This window comes from Lethenteron reissneri, chromosome 14 (genome assembly GCF_015708825.2).
Source record: "Lethenteron reissneri isolate LAM-NWPU_2019-01 chromosome 14, ASM1570882v1, whole genome shotgun sequence".
Lineage (NCBI taxonomy): Eukaryota > Metazoa > Chordata > Hyperoartia > Petromyzontiformes > Petromyzontidae > Lethenteron > Lethenteron reissneri.
Genome location: NC_083792.1, coordinates 105,609 through 126,987, shown reverse-complemented (window position 1 = coordinate 126,987; position 21,379 = coordinate 105,609). Strand labels below are relative to the sequence as shown.

Genomic DNA, 21,379 nt, shown 5'->3' with positions numbered 1-21,379 from the left:
CTTCTTGGTTCTTTCGGTAAAGTCACGTAGAACGTTTCGGCCACAACGCAAGCAGCCGACCTGGTCTTCACCTGAGGATGGCTGCTTGCGTTGTGGCCGAAACGTCGTGAGAATTATTATATGTTTTATTTTTATTATTTTATTACTTCCCTTCTACGTGACTTTACCGAAAGAACCAGAAGATGATGCCGATGATAAAGATCATGACGAAGACGATGACGACGATGACGATGCGGAGGTTGATACCCTGAGGTCGAGGCTCTCGAGGTTGGGGAAGAGCTTGTGCAGCACGGCGAGCGGCTGGTGCGACACGCGGTTGCACAGCGAGAGGTTGAGGTGGCCGCAGCGAGGGTGCCCCGCGGCGCATCCACAGGAACTGCAGCCCGGCGCCTGAGATGCTGTAGCAGTCGCGCAGGTCCAGCGACTGGAGCGACGCCGGCACGTGCTCCAGCACCGCGTTCTTGCAGTTCGTGGCTACGTGCGGGGAGAGAGCGACACGGGGGCGCGGTGGGGAGCAGGGGAGAGGGACGGAGGGACAGGGGAAACAGGGGGGCAGAGACAGAAACACGAGAAGAGGAGGAGAGGAGGGCAGGGAGAAGGAAACACAGGAACGGGGAGAAGGAAACAGGGGGGCATTGGAAACAGGGGCACAGGCGGTTAGAGGAACACGGGGGACAAAGACCGCACGGCCGCATGCCATGATGCTGTACAGACAGTGCACCTAATTATATTCTTGCCAGAGGCAGTGAGTCATGGACAGAGGAGGAGAGAAAGGTCTTGAGCCTTCACAGGGGCAGGGAGTGGACAGCCCAGACTGCTGTGGGGAGGGAGTTGTGGACTGTGGGGGAAGCAGGAGATTGAGTTTGATGATGGTGAAGCTGGTAACAGCCGCGGCTGATCCTGCTTGGTGGGCATGTTGTGTCGTTGTTTTTGTCGTGTCGTTGTTTTTGTTGTTGTTGTCATTGTGGTTGGTACTGACGAGCTGTATTGTATTCTTATTTCTTGTTATGCTGAAAGCCGGAACGCGCACAAGGTGGCCAACACCACAATTAACCACTTTGATCTCCCCAGTGTTGATGTTTACACACTGAACCAGGCACTCATTTGAGGCAGAGTCGACCTGAGGGAGGCCCAGGACCAGCCTCATATAATCGTCAAGGGTGTTGGCCGAAAGCGGGAATCAAACTTGGGTCACCAGGTTCCCAGTGCGCTAACCACTGCGTCACCACGCCCCATCATCCAAACACAAAGTACGTGTGCACAAGACAAACATACAGACGTACACAACATATAAATACAGTGCACAATGCCGACAAGACATGCCACCAGATTCTAGAGAACGCACAAGAATATAAAAACGGCACAATGCCTGGCTCTAGCGGACCGTGAAAAGGCATTGATTAATTGGAAACTGATGGTCATTCAAGCTTGCACCATTTAAGGCCTTAATTAAAAAACAAATATAGAGAGAAATTGTCAAAGCCATTTACAACTCGATGGAAGAGATACACTGTGACGCCAGAGCCATGGAGAGACAGGAACCAAATAGAGGGCAGACACTGGGGTCAAGCGGGGAGATGCTCGGCAATAACAGATGTAGTACACCCATCATTATCGCCATCAGCCGTGATCTATCCACTGCTGGAGGGCCTCCCCCAAGCCGCTGCCATCTCTCACGACACTGATGCAATACAGAATGACATTAACTGGACCAACACACCGCTATGCAAACTCACTCCATACCAAGCACTAACTCACTCATGCTATGCTCACGCTCACTCATGGTGTGGTGTCAGCAGTGGTGGGCGGCGAGCACTGTTGGTGTGAAGAGGTGACGGGTGATGGAGCGGTGGTGGAGTAGTGGTGGTGGTGGAATGGTGGTGGAGCAGTGGTGGGAACAGTGTGCATGAAGAGCGGTTGTGGAGTGGTGATGGAGCGGTGTTGATGGAGCATTTGCAGAGTGGTGGTGGAGCGGTGGTGTAGCAGTGTGCGTAAGGAGCGGTGGTGGAGTGTGTGAGGAGTGGTGGTGGTGAGTCGTGTGGGTGAGGGGCAGTGATGGTGGGAGGATAAGGGAATCTCTAACGAGGAGATACGGCTCTACCCGGCCCTAAATCCTCATCTTCCACATCTCTCACATCGACCCATTTTCCAATCTTCCCTCTCCTGTACAGACTCCGTGTCTCTCCCCCATCACAGCTCTCGGTACGATCTCTCTCCTCTCTCTCCCCTCTCTCTCCCACACTAAACGCACCCTTCCCCCTCTTTACATTGACATTCTCCCTATTCTCTCCCCCTATCTCTTGTCCTTCTGCTCTATTCTCTAACTTTTTTTCATCCCTTCCTTCTTGTTATCGCTCTGTTCTGTATTCTCTCTGCTCTCTCTCCCCGTTTCTCTCTCCGCTCCCTCACTCTCTCATCACCCTCCATCACACTCCCCCGCCCACCACCCGCCTCTCACCCCTGTACCATCTCCCCTCCTCTATTCCACCCTGTCACCGTGTACTCAAGATAATTTTTTTTAAACTACGGTATTCCCTCGTTATTCACGAGGGATACGTTCCGGAAATGATCGTGAATAGCAAATTTTGCGAATAATGATATTTGCCTATGAATAAATACATAAACAATAAATCTCATCACTTTTTCGTATCATATTTTCTATCATTCCTTTACCTCATCACTCTCTCTCTCGATGAAGTAGTCATGTGGTGTTCCAGATGCGATTCGCGGATAGCCAAAATCGCAGATAGCAAGTTCATGAATAACGAGGAATTTTTTTATTTTGTTTAACCAGGTAAGGCCCACTGAGCCAAATGGCTCTTTTTCAGAAGCGACCTGGCCACAAATGATAGCTCAACGAAGTGGCTTATCATGTGGAAATTTATAGCAGGCAAATACTCGAAATTTTTTTTCTAAATGTGCAGGGAAAAGCCGGAAGACCCAGAGAAAAATCCACACGACCACGGGGAGAGAGACATGCAAACTCCAAATATACAGCAGGCATCAGGGTCAGGATAGAACCCACGAGCTCCTTCATACCAGGCGAGGGAGTTAACATCTCTCCACCACGGCGTCCCAACATAGTACTCACACAGTACAGAGTACTCGTATGGCATTGGCAGTGCATCCACACATCTCTATGCGGAACACGCACAGTATGTGGCATCTGCCAGCACATGGGTACACATGCCAAACCACACAGACAACGAATCGTACACAAACGACACTGTGTACCATTCATGTACCTGTACAGATGTGTACCCTAGGACATGAGTGTATACCCGGGTATTTAGCCAATACTAGGTATGGTACACGGAGCCTGGTCCGATGTGTACAGCCTCATACACAGCACAAGCCCATACACACAGCACACCTTCAGAACGTACAGTAAGACCGCTACATGCAAGGGGAACGTGATACGGTACACGCAGGCCATCTGCTGGCCACTCAGTGAGCCTGCTAGGACGATGGCAAATAATAATTCACCTCAGGATGGAGATGATCTGGTCGTCGTAACTCTCACACATGTACAAATACAAAGATCGCCCGTGTAGCCTACACGGACTGTTGCGGTAAGTGCTGTTAGCAAGGACCGATGAAGACTGGCACGGTGCTACCAGGGGCGTCGTGTGGACCAGCACTATGCCTGGCTGCCTTTGTCTCCCCAGTGATAGTGTTTACACTCCGCACCAGGTACTCTATGAAGGCTGAATCGACACACCCATACTACAGCCACAAACATCAACACCACTTCCCTCCCACACACAGCAACTACCCTCACACGCACCATCAAAAGACGAAGACAAATTTCTCCCTAAGCAGACTGTTGGGGCAAGTGCTTGTTGGGGCAAGTGCTGTTTGTGAGCACCCATGAAGGCTGGCACGGCACATGAGGGGTTGGGTGGCCAGCACCACACCCGGCCCCCTTTGTCTCCCCAGTGGCAATATTTACACACCGCACCAGGTATTCATTCAAAGCTGAGTCGACCCCATGGATGTCCAGGGCCAGTTCAGATAATCGTCACCGGTATTGGTCGCGAAAGGGAATCGAACTTGGGTCGCCGGGTTCGTAGCGCAGTGTGCTAACCGCTACACCCACCGCTCCCCCCATACACACACGCTCACATCACCATGCTCGTATGCGCACACACACACATTGCGCACCTCGCGCACACTCACATCCCAGGTCGAGGTGCACGACATTGGGTAGGCGCTGGAAGATAGCAGTGACTTCGCGGATGGGCAGGTCTCTCCGCCGGAACAGGTAGCACGAGTTGACAAGGAGCGTGCGCACGGTCGCCAGCTGATCCAGCGCCTCGTCCGACAGCGGCCAGCTCAGCGAGTGCGTCAGCCCCAGGTTCTCCAGCGCCAGCGACTTGATGCAGGGGAGATCGCCCTCTGCGTTACACGCTGGCAGCAGGCGGCAGCCGCGCCGGGGACGGCAACAGCGATGGCAGCAGCAGCAGCGTCAACCGTTAAAACTTTTATCCTGCGGGGCGCGACGGGTAGCGCGCTGCGATGCTTTATAGTGTTGTTTTTTTGTTGATTTTGCTATTGAACTCAACGTGTTGAGAACTTAAAAGGGGCCGGGATGAGTCTCGTTTGCAAAGAGAGACCTGGGTCACCGAAACTACAAAATCAGAACATAATAAAATAAAACTAAACGTAGCGACGAAGCAAATAGAAATCGGCGTTAAAAACAACCGCATCACGCGAGACATAAAATATATTGCACAAATGTAAATCGACAATAATTAGTAGATTCACTGTGGCGCAAGTCGTCACAGGCAGGCCTGATTATTTTAAGAGTGATCACTGTACGGCTACGACACTACGCCAACCAGCGAACCAATCGCCGTTCTCGATTACCGGTTGTCTTAGTGCAGAACCTGTAACCGTTTCTCAACAAAAACATTCAATGATTGGCACATGTGAATGGACAAACGGCAAGATGGAAATCTTTATAAAAGGTGCAGGGGCAGCCCTGCAATTGCTTGATGCTCACAACACTGCTGGCGTTAGAAGTCTCGACTCCAGGAAGCTCAAGATATTAGGTCTCATCCTCCACGTGGACCAGACGTCTTTGAAGAGGTGGCAGTTTATCTACTTAGCGAATTCTATTTCACACGACTTCCCAAAGTCAAAACACCAGACACATTTACAATATATATTAATAAATGTGCTTTGAGTGGACCTCAGCCCACATAGCCACAGGGCCACTTTGCAGCCTCCTCCTCCAGCACCTGCAGGGCAACCAGTCCGCCCTGAGACACTTCACAGCCGAAGACGACGTGCGCCGTGGTCTCCTGCTCCCCGCATTCACACAGTGGGGCTGTCACATAGGATGCCCCATCGATGTGCGGAAGCAGCAACACACTCCCTGGTCACACCGCAAGCAGTTTAACTGCACCCAGTGGCGCCTTGGAAGGTCAAAGCCAGGCATCTGGACGGATGGATCGCTTACGAGGTCCTAGTTTTCGGCACTTACACGGCTCTCAATTCTTCACTCCACTCCAGAGGTCGCAACCGGTTACCCGATACCCATACCCTACCCGATACCCGGCTACCCGTACCCGGCCGGGTACGGGTAGCCGTTTGCGACCCTGGTGCGGCCGGGTACGGGTACGGGTAGACCGTGAGTCACTGGTGAGTAACTGTTTGTCACTCATTTCCAAACGTCTTGTCTCTTCTCACAATTCAAGTTCCTAGAATCAACCCACCCGCGCCTGCAACATGGCTTCATCCCAGAGGTCGCAATCAGGTACCCGATACCAGTACCCTACCCGTACCCGGCCGGGTCCACTCTTAGGACTGTTGTATTGCACACACTGGGTGTTGGGACTTCAGGCGCATGGGTGGTGGGGCTTGAAAATGTCGACACGAAGGGGTAACTCCGGTGCCGCATGTACTTTGCCCAGCATCTTGGCGGCGAATGTTTGGCGGGAGGATGTTGCACAGCACAGGCAAGCATGGTAGTGGGGTTGTCCTAATTGCCCAGACTGTGGCTGTATTCCATTGTTTTGGCTGCCGAGCCAGGAGATGGAAACGAACCGGTGACCTCTGGATTGCGAGTTCAGTGTGCGACCATTCGACCAGTGGAAACTCCCTTCTTTTTTCAGTTTAAGAGGTTACGTTCATTGGTCTCGAGTTTCCTGTACGTGTGGCACCGTGAGCCGGGGTTTTCCAAAATTTAGGCAATGTGGTTACTGGTAATGGACACAAGACCAATGTTTTAACAACCTTACTATGAACCCGTCGACTTGAGCTCGATTCCAGGCAACAGCTAATATCGGTGGAGCGTGATATCCAAAGAGGTTCGGGGAATCCCCCTTCATCGGCCCACATTGACCAGCTTGGTGAAGTATGGCCAAAGAATCCCGCCCCCTCCAAATGACTGACACGGTGTGGGAAGACACTAATCCAGAAATTAACTGACATGGGACTTTACATTATGGTTGCTATTCACTGTAATACGCAGATTCCAAAGTCAGAGTTCCCGCTCAAATGAGCATTGAGGCACCGGTGTTCGCACGTCCCGTTCACGCTCCGGCAATACAAGTGCTAGAAATTCCACATTGACACGGCGGAGGCAAATCCCTCCGAAGGATAATCACTGGAAGACGTCCCCAGGAAGTGGTGCGCGGAGCCGCTCGCTCTGCAGAGGAGCCACGTGGCCGGTTTCCAACTCAAAACATGGCATTTACCAGCCTTTTAGACACTCATTTACATGAATGCTGGTATTCATAGTTTTTTAGGCAAACTCTCTTCTCATTTACACTATGAGACCTCCTTTACCAGTGGCAAAATATAGTAGTAGGTTTTTACCCTTTAAACTGGTACAAAACTGACACCTTTATACAAGGCATCATGTTTGCAATAACCACAGCACAAGCAGTCAAATGCAAACAAAAAGAAAGAACTTTGATAATGATAATATGCACTGTCCTTGAAGTTGATTGGTCCACACTCGTAGTGTAAATGCTTACCCCGAGCTCTCAATACTCTGATAGTGCGCTGTTTTTGAGTTGTACGCCTTTTGGCGTCATCTGGTCCAACACCAATGGAGACTAGGCTCTAAGGAAAGCTGTCTCGGGTGTGGACCAATCAACTTCAAGGACAGTGCATATCATTATCATCATCAGAGTTGTTTCTTTTTGTTTGCATTTGACTGCTTGTGTTGTGTTTATTGCAAACATGATGCCTTGTATAAAGGTGTCAGTTTTGTACCAGTTTAAAGGGTAAAAACCTACTATGATAACTCTCTTCTCCATTACAACGTTTGAATAACGAGCGTTTTGTTTCGTATGGGAAGAAACCAGAGTAGCCAGAGACAACCCACCATGCATACGAGGGGATCACACTCAAAGGTTCACGATACAGACGAGTTCACGAACCCGCTTGCTGTATTGCCATCTCCTGGTCAAGTCGGAGACTTGTGGGATTGGGAGTTTCACAAACCCTTGCCTCCAAAACAATTTATCCCGCTACCCGTGTGTAAACCCAGCGATAGTCGTGGCTAAAATCCGGCTGTATTTTCTGGTCTTGATGTCCTGAACCCCCGGTGGTGTGAACAGACCTCCCGTGTAGCCTCAACAGACTGTTGGGGCAAGTGCTGATAACGAGCACCTATTAATATCGCAGGTGGCCAGCGCCACACCCGGCCGCCTTTTCTGTCCAGTGCTGATGTTTACATGACGCATTAGCTGCTCGTCTTAAAGCAGTCGATCTCGGGGAGGCCCAGGACCAGTTCAAATATTCGTCACCGATGTTAGCCGTGAGGGGGATTCGAACTCGGGTTGCCGGGTTTGTAGAGCAGTGCGCTAACGACTGCACCACCACTCCAGGAATGAAAATCCAAAACCGGGAAAGTTATGAGCTGTGACCGAGCTCAGAAGTCAACCAACTCAAGCCCTTGCGCCAACCAGGCAGCCACACATACTCACCCTACTACCACCACCTCCAGTCAACCCACCAACCAGTTAGTCACTCAGCATTCCCACTGACCTGAACCACACCAGTCAACCACATGGTAGCTCGTCGCCCGAGGGATGCCGCGCCAGCTCATAGCATTTCACTCTCCATTCGCTCTTCAGTGCTGGCATTTTCTGTGCCCCGCCGAGCCACCTCCACCCTCTCCCTCTGCATCCCCACCGACTCCACCCCCCCCCAGAGAGCAAAATGGCCGTACGGGCCCCCTACCTGGGTCCTGGCAGGGCGGCGTGAAGGCGAGGGAGAGCCCGTCGCTCGATAGCCCGGCTGCGTACAGCGCCAGCGAGCGCAGCTTGGGCAGCCGGAACAGCACGTACTGTAGCGCAGGGCCCGAGATGCTGAACCCGCCGGAGCTCTTGAGACAGCGACGCAGCGAAAGCGCCTCCAGGTTCTGCAGCCGCGCCAGCTGGCGTAGGTCGTCGTCGCCGAAGCTCGTGAGGTTCCCCAGCGTGAGGTGCGTCAGCCGGCCCGTGAAGGGCGCCACGTCGCGCAGCAGCTCGGCGCCCGACAGCCGCGTGCAGTCGTCGAGCCACACGTCGCGCAGCCTCGCCAGCGCGGCCAGCGGCGCCAGCGCGCCGGCGCGGGGCGAGCCCGTGAGCCGCACGGCCGTGACGTCGGGCAGGCCCTCGGCCAGGCGGCGCAGGTCCTTGGCGGCGGCGCGCGCCAGCTCGACGCGGCTGACGCGCCGGCCCTGGAGCGTGCGCCACGTGCGAGCGTCGTAGCGGTGCAGCTCGCGCAGGCGCACCGTGCGGTCGTGCCACAGGCACGGGTGGTCGAGGAGCGCGCGGAACGCCCGGCAGGCGACGCGAGCGCTCGCCCGCTCGCCCGCCGTCAGGTACTGGAAGATCTCCACGTACAGGTCGAAGGGTAGGAGCAGCCAGTCGACGGCGCCGGACATCACCGATGCCATCGCAGCTGCCGGTGCCGTGGGGGGGGGGCGTGCGCGTGGCCCGAGGGATGCCGCGCGGCGTCGAGCTGAGGGGCTGAGCGGCGTTCACAGCACACACGGAGACACGCAGCGTAAATTCCATGCACACCCAATACACACGCTGTACAGGATATAGACATTGTGCATAATACTAATAATGGCGGTGGCACTAGAGACTACCGACAACCAAATTAGCTGCCATTTGCCACGATGTGGTGGTGATGTCATGGCGCTTGTGCCAAACTCGGTGCACTTTGAGGCCACGTAAAGTATCAAAGGCTCGTTGTTAGGAGGTACAGGGGTAGATCCAGGTGTTACAGGTTATATGAATTGAATGATCGGGCCATTGTACCACCTACGCTCCCTACCGTGCCACCTTACTGTATTTTAGTCACCCATCGCTATGCTCGTTGGTGAGGGGGTCACTCCTTTACCCCCCTCCAAATTTGCCTCCCAACTGCCCAGCAGTATTTTTCAACTGCGCAGAAGCGACTTTCACGGGCCTCCTCCACAGAGGCTGACACCACTGGAACCAGTGATTCGCAAGTCCAATCAAGCTCAACATTTTCTTGTACCACATTCGCCCATCTCCTCCATAGCCCATACAGCAACCGTTTAGCCCCCTCTATCCGGCCAAAGCGGAAGCTCTTTTGGAATGCGGTGGCTGGGCATGCGGGCTACATGACCCAGCCCATGCAGTCTCGCTTGTCGCGGAGGTCAATTCTGGGACTAGGTCCAGATCTCTCAGGGATCTGAAATATCCCATATGGATACATCCAGGACGGATCTATGCAGGGCCGTTTGCATGTTGCAAGGTGGGTTGTAGGCGTTTGTGCAGGCACAGAGAAGAGGGGGTTGTGTGATTGTGACTGAACAGATCCAGCCGGAGCTTCGTGGGGAGGAAACAGGCCAAGGCAGATTTACGCGGCCAATGGACTGCTGCTCGACGAATTCTGAGCGAGACCTCCCCCTCCTGCCGCAATGGAACTGGTCACGAACACGCTGCCCACATACGGGAAGTCGTCAACCCTCCGTAAAAACCCCACCGTTACTCACGGAGGGACGAGGGGGTGGGGAGTGTGGATGACACAGAGTTTCTAGGCTGCCATTTTGGTGCAGCTGACGGTAAAGACCCCCCCCCCCCATCACCTCTTTCTGCCAAAATACGGAGTTTAGAAGCAGTCTCCAACTCCTCAGAATGGGCAGTAATTAACCAGGTCAGCAGTGGACAATAAAATTGTTTAACGATAGGGAGCCATCCCTAGACGCTCACCTGAGCAGCAGCAGCAGCAGCAGCAGCCTCCCAATGTATCTGTACCCAGATGAAAAATTCCACGAGTATAGGTAGATAGGTATGGAAAGATTGTCAATTAACTTGGTGAAATACACGACACCTGACAGCACCACAGAGACACACAACTCGTAAAAAACCACGCACAATACACCACTCCGGACACGCCACGCCTCACACCAACACGTCACACCAGCCGCTGTTAGCCACGAAGTGTCGGTGATGTCACCACGGCGATTGTGCCAGGTTAGGTGCACCTCACACTAAAACACACAACCACACACACACCACAGCAGCAGCAATAACCAGCATCCGTTCGGCGCCAAGTGGTGAAGTTTCTGTACCAGGCTAGGTTCACCCTCATGCTGGCAAGCGTTGTGAGGTGGGTTGGCCACGTGTATTATATACAATGTCTAGGGCACTACAATTACATTAAATGGACCGCAAAGTTCCTTGGCCGGACAACCCAATACCTCAACCCCGATCCTGGGATTGTGGCTTCTCTCAAAATACTTCGCTGATGGATCCCTCAAACCCACATCGGTCCCTATGTTCATTACCCATCGGTTTCGGGGAACTTTGCCCACCAACCCAAACCCGGACTCCCTCACGCCCCGTCTTTATGATCTCCGTCATCCACGCTCAGTGACCATGATACTATAAACTCCCCCCTCCCGATTGGGATCCCAAATGGGTTCACCCCGGAGAATCATTCCAGCCGGGGTTGGAGACCCGGAAAATGAACATCTCCTCGCCCAGCACACACGCAGTAGCAAGCTCGGCTATGGCTGCTACAGTACTATCCACCAGCCCACCCCACTGTAGTAGTATCACAACGACCCTAAATACAGCGATACATTATAACAGGCACACATCATCTAGCGCAGCAGCACATCGCCATGGACTGTGGGTACGAGTTAGAAGCTGTCCCAGTCCTGGTTACACCCCGGTCAATGATCGCCGGTCCCTGATAACAGAGTCCCTGGGCCTCTGATCCCCACTGGGATCATTGACCCCTCCTACTCCGACCCCTGATCCCCGGACACAGGACCCCCCTACTCTGATCCCTGATCCCCCTACTCCGACCCCTGATCCCCGGACACAGGACCCCCCTACTCTGATCCCTGATCCCCCTACTCCGATCCCTGATACCCCTACTCCGACCCCTGATCCCCGGACACAGGACCCCCCTACTCTGATCCCTGACCCCCCTACTCCGATCCCTGATACCCGGACACAGGACCCCCCTACTCTGATCCCTGATCCCCCTACTCCGATCCCTGATACCCGGACACAGGACCCCCCTACTCTGATCCCTGATCCCCCTACTCCGATCCCTGATACCCGGACACAGGACCCCCCTACTCTGATCCCTGACCCCCCTACTCTGATCCCTGACCCCCCTACTCTGATCCCTGATCTCCACTCCCCTGATAGTTGCCTCTCCCGCCGCACAACCGAAGGCCGAATCCCCGACCCCCCCCCCACACCGCACCGCTGATGCCGCACTCACGCGAGCGAAGTCGGCAGGCCCCACAGGCGACGCAGGAGGGAGACCGAGTGGGGGGGGGCCTTCAGCTGGTGACGGCGTGGCCGGAGATCAGAGAGGGGGTCAGAGAGTGGTGGAGGGGGCAGAGGAGTGGGGGGGGGGGGGCAGAGGAGTGGGGGGGGGGTGCAGAGGAGTGGGGGGGGGCAGAGGGGGATGGTGGTGGGGGGGCAGAGGGGGGGTCTCAGGGAGTGGTGGGGGGGCAGAGGGGGATGGGGTCTCAGGGAGTAAAGTGGGGGGCTGGGGGGCAGAGAGATGAGCCCAAGCAGTCTATGAGAGGGTCGCCGCGTTAAAGGAATCGAGGGGAGTGGAATGGGGAGCAGGAAGAAGCAGAGGGATCAAGGAGGAGACCGGGTAGGGGGGGTAAAGGGCGGGAGAAGGGAAAAGAGAACGGGGGGTGGGTGGTGAGCAGTGACAGGGAGTGAGAGGGGACCAGGCGGCGAGAGGAGATGGAGTAGTGAGGGTGGTTGGGATCAGGGGATCAGAGGGGGCAGGAGGACGGGGGGAGCTCAGTGGATGAAAGAAGTAGGGGACGAGGAGTGAGTCGGGGGTGAGGAGTCGGCTGACGAGGGGGGATCGGAGAGAGTACAGCGAGCGGGAGAACCGGTTTGAGGGGCTGAGGGGGTGAGGAGTAAGGGGATGAGGGGCTCAGGGGGCTCAGGGGGTGAGGGGGATCAGGGATCCCGCGTCCCCGCGCCGCGAGGCCTAGAGGCGAGCGCCTCCCCCCGCGTACGGGCAGCACGGCGCCATGTCTAGTGCGCGCGGGGCATCACGGGAGCACGGCCCGCCGAGCGAGCATGCACCTCGCACCCACAGCACACCCGGAGCACAGCACATACACATCATACACACAGCATAGCATACAGCACACACATAGCATACACACAGTATACACACAGCATACACACACATAGCATACACACAGCATACACACACATAGCATACACACAGCATACACACAGCATACACACACATAGCATACACACAGCATACACACACGCATAGCATACATAGCACACACACACATAGCATATTCACAGCATACACACACATAGCATAGCATACTCGTAGCATACACTTGTAACTTGCTGCTCCCATACAATGTCTACTTTTCCGCAGCAACCCATATGGCATCCACGCGTAGCATCCAGACAGCACACTCATTCATAGCATGCACATAGCTGACGTAACACATTCCTGCGGAGGGAGCTGGTAGGAACGTTGGGTTGCTCGGTCAATGGCCTGCAGGGTCAACGGCGGCGTGGTGTATTCCGCAAATATGCCCGACTGTGAGGGCGGGCACAAGCCGGCGTGAGTAGGTTAAACGTTGAGTTTTATAAGGGCACCACGGGGTGACCAGCCCCTCCCCACCCAGCCCCACCCCTCCCACCCAGCCCCACCCCTCCCCACACTCCCCACCCAGCCCCACCCCACCCAGCCCCACCCCTCCCCACACTCCCCACCCAGCCCCTCCCTGCACGACGGACGGACACAATAATCCCCTGTGGGCTGGTGTAACCAGGTTCCTACCAGTATTATATTCATGCATACATAGTGCACATCACACTCATACATAGCATACTCATTAACAGCGCATCATAGCACTCATACATAGCACAGCAGACAGCATACTCAGTGTAGCACATTCATAAAAAAGCATCGCAGACATGGCAGCCGCACAGTCATAGCAAACAGCACAGCACTCTCATACATAGCAGATAGCACGCTCATACATAGCACATATAGCCAACGAATACACTCATCAAAATGCACAACTTTATAGACAACATACAGCCCATATAGCACTCATACAGCGGATGGGTTCACGGTCAGCCATATAGGACACACAGCGCGCACAGCTTACTCACACATGCAGCGTGTTCAATTGAAGGCAGAGCTCACGTGCACGCACAGCAGCAGCAGCAGTAATAGCAGCATCAGCAGCAGTAGCAGCAGTAGTAGTAGCAGCAGCAGCGCACTCGCAGAGAAGACCCAGGTGGGGAACACGTGCCTCACTCACACGCCCCCGCGCTAACATGACGCGACCGGTCGGGTCCTCCACTCACCACCCAGCGAGCCTCAAAGCCAGAGTCCGGCAACACGTGGAGCCCAGGCGCCCTCAACCTCATCAGACCTCAACGCAGCTGACCTCACCCTGACCGTGACCTCAACGCAGCTGACCTCACCCTGACCGTGACCTCACCGCAGCTTACCCAACCCTGACCTCACCGCAGCTGACCTCACCCTGACCTCACCTGACCCAACCCTGACCTCACCGCAGCTGACCTCACCCTGACCGTGACCTCACCCTGACCATGACCTCACCGCAGCTGACCTAACCCTGACCTCACCGCAGCTGACCTAACCCTGACCTCACCGCAGCCGACCTCCGTGACCCAACCCTGACCTCACCATAGCGAACCTAACCTGACCACCTCACCCCAGCGAACCTAACCCTGACCATGACCTCATCATAGCCGACCTAACCTGACCACCTCACCCCAGCAAACCTAACCTGACCTGTTGACCTGACCCCCACTTGACAAATTCTGATCCCTGACACCACCTGGCATAATCCCACGTGACCAGAACTAAACTCGAGCGCACTTCGACAAGCGATAGACATTTTATTTAAATGGGCAGCCTCGCCAGCCCCCACCACCAGTGGTAGCTGTCGCTGTGCTGCACAGGACTGGGCACTTCGCTTCCGAGGAAGCACGTCCACCAGTAAGGGGCAACGATTGCCGTATTGCTAGTTGTGAAATTACATTTGCGCTAAACCAACACGTATTATCCTACCGGTCACGGAAGCCTACGTGGTTAAATTATTTGATCCACACCAGATTCAACCCATCCCAAGTAAACGCATCCCAACCTTGATCATACCAAGCCATGACGCCACAGAACCCTGAACCCACCCGCTCAGTCACTGCTGTATCGTGCAAGTGACGCCACACAAATCGGCCTTGATCTACCCACTGCCGGATGAAGGCCTCCTTAGCCACCATCACTCACGGTCTTGTGATGGAAGCAACAATCCATGTCACTCTTGCACACCGAGCTTTGTATCAACACTCCATCTCAGCGTGACCTCTCAGGCATGTCATCATTCGGCTCGGTCGCCAGTTGTCCACCGGCCTAACAGCCATGTGTTGTCCAAGCCCCCTTTCGTTCGTCAAGGACGTCTTTCACCAGTGCATCTTCAAATCCATTTGTCCTTTCTCCACATGAAATGTAACCTCAAGCATGCATTTCTTCATACTTCTTTGCACACTTTAAAGTTGTTTTATCAGTGTTCCCATTTCAGGTGTACAGAATTTTTTTATCGGTATGTTTTAGACCAAATCGGCATAGTTTTTTATCAAAATTTTTTTTCATAAACTCCCATAATTTTCCTGGAAAACCTCGACAACTCTTTTGTCAAGAGGGTCTTGCCAAGTTTCGGAGCCTTTTTCCCTCTTGGAGAACCGAATGGGATTTTAAATACCTTCGGGCAGGCAACTACACATTCACAAGACCACCAATGACTTGTCATTACAAAAGGCCCTTGCAGCAATTGACAGAAAATACTTGAGCGTGTGAAAATTAAGTGTTCTGTTGCAAGGTCGTTGAAAATATTTTTTCCCTCCAGGACCCAATTGCACTCGTGGAGAAATGTGGGGAGTTTTGAAGTGGTCGGCCTCCTATACCTGCGTGTTGCAGGCTGCGTGAAATTAAGTCACCGGTCATCGGTTTCTCACCCCTGTAGTAGCCAATTCAGCGTAACGATCGTATCCAACACTTGGAGATAAAGTCAAGCAAGGCGAGTGCCTGCAATGGGAGTCTGCCAGGGAACGGCGAGCGCTATATGCTGGGCTGCAAGGTGGAACAGATGGCTGTACAAGTCGACAAGCAAATGAAATAACCTATCCAATGGTGGGCATTTAGTCTGCATGAAGTTGATACAAACGTGCGATGCTCAACTCGTGCGCGTGATGTGTGCAAGGCTGCGGAGACACGAGGGTGAATGATCTTGAAGGCATCTCCACAACCCCGGGCCACTCCACTCGAATACAATTCTTCCCACACTTCCGATTTAGCAAAGTTAGCTACGTATGGTGCGAAAGTTCAATACACATACATTGCAGATACTGCAGTGGCATGTGGAAGCCCATACCCGCGATCCAGTGCTTGAGAGAAGAGTTGGTGGATCACGTAAAGATTTATGAAACTCCTAAATCCACCACTGGCCTATGAGAAGGCCAAGCAGATGACAGTACAACTGTGGTGCTGAACCTCCCTGTGTGCATCTGTGTTAAAGTGCTATCCTCTATGTATGGTATATTTTTCATTAAAAGTGGGACATTGCAGCACCTGAAGTGGCTATAACTTTTTCTGGAGGCTCCTCCCATCGGAATTTTTGGCCAATTAATTATTTTAAGAATTGTTTTATTTGAAGGAAACCAGATAAGAGAAAACATACCCGATCACATACGAGGGGATAACACTTAATGGTCCGCGATATAGATGAGTTGACAAACCCATATGCTAGACTGCCTTCCTTTGGTCACAAGGCCCAGGTTTGGGAGTTCCACATCTCTGCACGATCCACCAATCCTTGAATCACAGCAGTTCACCACCAAGCTGAAGGTCGTCAAACAAGCAAGGGGGGGGGGGGAGATGCGAAACACGGTATATATTCCCTCGCTCGCCATGGCCGGGGTCCCACGCCTCCCAACGAGGTGAAGCATCGTCACACATCACCCGAGACACAGCCGCACACGACACTCGGGAAGCTGCTCCTCATCTCACATCGTTTATTTAAAACCCAAAATAACAGCGGTGGCGACGCGAGCTCAGAGTGGAGGCAACGACGCCTTCCATCCCTCTCATCCGCCGCCGGCTTTAATCGAGCTGCGAGGAGGGGAGAAGGGGGAGAGACAGAAGGAGAGTTGCAGTCAAGCAAATCGTAACACGTGACATTTATACACAACTCACATGGGTGTTACACAACATCGATGCAGTGATATCACAAGCCCTCTCTCAGAGTATTAGCCATGACTTTTAAGTGTTTTTAATGCGAACAGCATCCATGCATTAGCTGCATCTCTAACAGTGTGTGGGGGTGCACAATAACTGTCAAAAAGATGACATGTAAACAACTTTTATTGTAAGGTAATGTTCCTATCAATGACAAATAGCAACGCCTGCAGAAAACCAGCAAAATTGATCCAAGAAATGCCTCACTTGGCAATATAAACAGCGCCAACAGAACGAGCCTAGCCGGCCAAGGCCATTTCATTGCTACGCGTCATATCACAAGACTTCCTGAAGCGCATCATTATTACCGCTATTTAAAAACCTCGAGGATAAGCACATTTGAAATCGGTACAAAATTCCAAAACGGAATCACTCCTCGTCATGAATAAATCAATTCCTATAAAGCCTCCGGTTTGAGTGTGCGCTTCCTAAACTGAAATCTCGCACTGACGGAGGCACCTTGGGAGTTGCTACTGATCTTCGGCTCTCCCCACTTATCTCTGCAGGCCCTTATTTCCAACTGTGCAACATTTCCCACATCCATCAGTTTCTTACCAGAGGCTGTAGGCGAGACTCATCCATGCCTTCGTGACATCCTGACGATTGCAACTTTCTCCTCTATGGCATCCTCACATCCTGTACCACCCAAAATACCTCAACCTCCCAATGTCCCTTATCACCAAACTCAAGACGATCCAAAATGATTGCTGCCAGATTCCTCAACTGCGCCATAAACGTGACCGCGTAACCGCCATATTCTGATTCCAGATAAATTCTAAGATCGAACTCGCTATCTGCAAGATCTTCCCATGGACTGGCCCCGGCCTACCTGTCCCCTCTGATGTCCCTACTCCCCCCCCACCCCAAGCACCATCCACTCCAGCAAGAGGCTTCTGTTGAAGCTCTGGGTCAAGTTGTCCAGTGGGAGGACTCTCCCCTCCACTGCTGCCCCCATGGTCTGGAACTCCCTTTCCCCAGAAATCTGCATTTTCGACTTCCTACCCCTGTTCGTGCTCAGGCTCAAGACAGTCCCCTCCTCCTCCCCTCCACCTATGACTGACCAAGTATATAATAAAATCCGTTTTCTTGCCACAATTGCCTGGTCTTACTTTCTGTGCAGCTTCATGAGATGTTGTTGCATGACCAAGCTATAAACCCGAGCCTAATACAACGACCATGACACATTCCCCACCAAAACAAAAGCTGACTTAACCACAAAGCCCAACTTAATTATAACACCAACATAACAAAACCTTAAACCAATGAACCCCCTGACTTTAAACACGGTTTCTCCGACTCTCATCATCATGACCCAACCAAGGCAAGCCTTTCCCAGCTCACCAATCTTCTCTATAAACATAAATCGAGGCTGTACATTGCCCTGCCAGATGATTGTTAAACATTTCCTGAGGTACAGTACCAATTCAAATAAAACTTCAAATACCACCTCTGATTAGCGCAGCTGGCTATGTACAGCACGAAAGAAGTTGAACATACATACATTCCATGTTGGAACGTGCACACATGCATAGCATCTCCAGCGTATCATATATTGTATTTATTTGGCTTTTTAACCGAGGAAAGCCCAATTGTCAGGACTATGAGGGTCCTGCCAGGTTTCTTTGTGTGGGAGCCCAATTGTATCATTTTCAGGTATGGGGGATGTTTAACCAACACGAGTTCCATTGTGTTTGAGGAACCAGAGAAAACCCAGAGAAAACCCATGCATAGCAGGAAGAAAATACAAACTCCACATAGGAAGACACCAGAGTTGGGAATCAAACTCCGACGCCTCCTTGCTGCGAGGCTCAAGTGTTACCACTAGCCTGTCAACCGCAATACTTCTTATTAAAATAATTTCAAGACCACAGATTAGACTCAAACAAGATCTCTATACTCATCCGAACCTGCACTCCACATCCCAGGTTCACACAATTCAAACAGGCACTTCACATGAAACTGTAGGTTTGAATCTCTGCTCTCTACATGTGGAAGTCTAGGAATCAAACAATCAAGACCTCCGCTCCTGCACCTGTCGTACACTTGTTTCACACCATTTATTAGCACGTTTTGTCGCCGCAACGTGGCGCTGACGTACGCCCGAACACATTCGAAATTTCTCCTGCACGGTATCCACGCCGCAGCCTGCGCCTAAGGCGGCGGCTGCTGCTCTCTCGCGGCTGTTCCGGGGGACCGGGCCTCGCTCGTTGAGCCTCCTCACCTTCTGGAAGCCAATGTCCTTGGCGTACTGACGGAAGCACTGGCGGCACATGTTGAGGCCGTACTTGCGGATGAGTCCGTGGCGGTTGGAGCACACGCGGCTGTCGTCGGACGCGCACAAGGGGGGGGGGGTGAGGTTAGAATCCCGGTGGCACAACGTGGAACCACAAAGTGCACCATGGGGGAATGCAGAACCTAAATGCAATGAACGTAAGGGGGGGGGGGGCTCTTCCTGGCATCCAACTCAATGGTGCTCTAAACTAGCATTAGGTTAGAATTTCAACGAGGGTAGTTTAGTTTTGTTTAACCAGGTGAGAACTCAAATCCAACGTAACTATTTTAAGTTGCCGAGCACAAGTTCAAATGCTCAACGTCATGCAGCCAGCAACAAGCAGCAGTATCAATATTGTAAGTGTTGTGGTCTGAGTTATATATTACGGTCAGGTCAACATCATTTTTCAGAACAGGGCAAATGGTCGGTTGATGATCACAAAGTGAACTTGGGGAAGAGTCCCAAGCAACTGGCCAGACTCTTAATTTGGTCAGGTCTTCAATTCGGCTTTTAAGCCACATGCTCATAAGGATCAGATTAATCGTTCGGTGTCCGGATCATTAACTGGGGTTAGTAAGTGGGATCGTGATAATTGCAGTTAATCGAATCGATTTTTGCATAATTGCGGTAACCTCGTATACGAGGTTCGTTAATTGGGTCACGTTAATAAATGTAATTATTAAATTACGATTTGGCTCACCAGGGTAATCAATTACATCAGCCGGGGCTGTGGCGCAGCGATTATCGCACTGCGCTAATAATCCGGCCACACAAGTTCGATTCCCGGCCGCGGCTAGCAGTGATCAAACACCCGGTGTGTTGCCCCAACCCCGCTTCATCAACCCGCACCACCCAGCTTGGCGATCCATAGTCAGACAACGCCAATGAACGACACGACGGCGTGGAAGTAGCCTTCATCCAGCAGTGGAGCAAAGATGTACACGGCGATGAGATCCGGGCTGCGACTAACCGCGTGTCCCACGTGCAACGGGGGCCTAGGCCCCAACCCCGCGCGCCTTCCGGCAGCACCGCCACTCCACACGTGCCCACCCCGCTCTACCGCTACCCATCAACTCTCATTCACCAATTAACCACTCACAATCACCAATAGAACCTCTCCAATTCCTCGGTAACATCGACAATCATTTTCACCACCACTCTCACTGTCCAGAGGCCTTACTCGGGCCTTGCCCAAGGAGGCTTTATTCGCATGCGCTGCCCGCACTGCACACACTCCTGCGCGCTCCCGAGCCAGGCAACCACCAAAGGGGATCTCTCCCCTCTTCGGTCCCTCGAACCGCGAGCGAGTTGTGCTCACCAGGAGCGCGAGCCCTGGCCGAACTTCCTCGGGTGAGAGAAGTAGATCTGCTGGTGGCCCATGGCGGACGAAGCGGCGGCGGCGCGAGCAGACGAGGAGGAAGGGGGGCGGGGCGACACGCGCTTATATACCCGCGCCCAAGTCTCGCGAGAGCGGGATCTATCCCGCCCGCCGCCGCTGTCCAAACCACAGATCTCGCGATAAGTGGCGACGCGTTCGTGTGTTAAATAGCTACAAACATTTATTTTTCTCTCCGCGTGATGAAGACCGCTTGTGTTGCGATTGAAACGTCGTGGGTTTTTTTTTGCTTTTGTTATTTTAATGTTATTTTCTATCTACGTGACTTTACCGAAAGAACCAATAATATGAATTACTGCAGTCACGAAAGTTTTAAGTAAAAAGTCTAAAGTCTCGCGAGATGTTAGCGTTAGCCCGGACGCGCCAGGATATTTTCTCAGTCTCGCGAGATTTTAGCGACGAACGCGCGCCTCCTGTTCGCGCTGATTGGTTGCCTGCGTGGCGGCCATGTTGGTATGGGAGAGCGACATGAAGAGCACAGTAGTTTTCAGTTTCATTTACAGTATTTGGTATACTGTAGCCCTGTGAGCCATTCGGCTCTTGAATCGGGTGCAACCGCAACAAACAAAAACATGAACAAGAAAACATCTTAAAGTGACTACGCGCAAACAGAAAAATCCAGGAAAAAACAGCAAAAACTTCCAGAAAAAGCACCGTACATCAACGCTGTGTGCAAAAATCCCAGTGGGATGCAAGTCAAACAAAAACAACCACAAGACAACTTAGATTAAAGCCATCAGTCTTACTCCGTATTACAACAAACAAACATGGTCAAACCAAAAAAGTTTTTGAAATCACCAACATGGTCAAACCAAAAAAGGGTTTGAAATCACCAAAATAAAGCCATAAAAGCAATGTAACAGTGATCATAGGAACTGTGACTGAAATTTCATCCGCAGCGAAACATTCGTGTCAAAATCCACTGCTGGATGAGGGGT

General features: G+C 52.6%; 2 protein-coding genes across 2 annotated transcripts; both read right to left on the bottom strand.

Annotated features, from left to right (window-relative positions):
• Positions 1-201: 201 nt before the first annotated feature.
• On the bottom strand, positions 202-11,824 carry LOC133342158 (uncharacterized). The gene is made up of 6 exons (XM_061551129.1): positions 11,722-11,824; positions 10,191-10,229; positions 8,200-8,972; positions 4,180-4,410; positions 356-474; positions 202-300 (listed from the first exon to the last, which is right to left on the bottom strand). The coding sequence occupies exons 3-6, from the start codon at positions 8,897-8,899 to the stop codon at positions 202-204; spliced, it is 1,149 nt and encodes a 382-aa protein (XP_061407113.1). The 5' UTR covers positions 8,900-8,972; positions 10,191-10,229; positions 11,722-11,824.
• A 4,711-nt stretch (positions 11,825-16,535) lies between these two features.
• Positions 16,536-20,519, bottom strand: LOC133342209 (small ribosomal subunit protein uS14). The gene is made up of 3 exons (XM_061551183.1): positions 20,364-20,519; positions 18,995-19,094; positions 16,536-16,647 (listed from the first exon to the last, which is right to left on the bottom strand). The coding sequence occupies exons 1-3, from the start codon at positions 20,423-20,425 to the stop codon at positions 16,639-16,641; spliced, it is 171 nt and encodes a 56-aa protein (XP_061407167.1). The 5' UTR covers positions 20,426-20,519; the 3' UTR covers positions 16,536-16,638.
• Positions 20,520-21,379: the final 860 nt, after the last annotated feature.

What these genes read in the sequence shown, in the direction of transcription:
- LOC133342158 (XM_061551129.1), bottom strand. Translation starts at nt 8,899, where the DNA reads ATGGCATCGGTGATGTCCGGCGCCGTCGACTGGCTGCTCCTACCCTTC. An exon ending in GCCGCCCTGCCAGGACCCAG is followed by an intron (nt 4,411 to 8,199) that starts GTAGGGGGCCCG and finishes GCCTGCTGCCAG; the next exon opens with CGTGTAACGCAGAGGGCGAT. An exon ending in TCCTGTGGATGCGCCGCGGG is followed by an intron (nt 301 to 355) that starts GCACCCTCGCTG and finishes GTGTCGCACCAG; the next exon opens with CCGCTCGCCGTGCTGCACAA.
- LOC133342209 (XM_061551183.1), bottom strand. Translation starts at nt 20,425, where the DNA reads ATGGGCCACCAGCAGATCTACTTCTCTCACCCGAGGAAGTTCGGCCAG. An exon ending in GGCCAGGGCTCGCGCTCCTG is followed by an intron (nt 19,095 to 20,363) that starts GTGAGCACAACT and finishes GTCCGACGACAG; the next exon opens with CCGCGTGTGCTCCAACCGCC.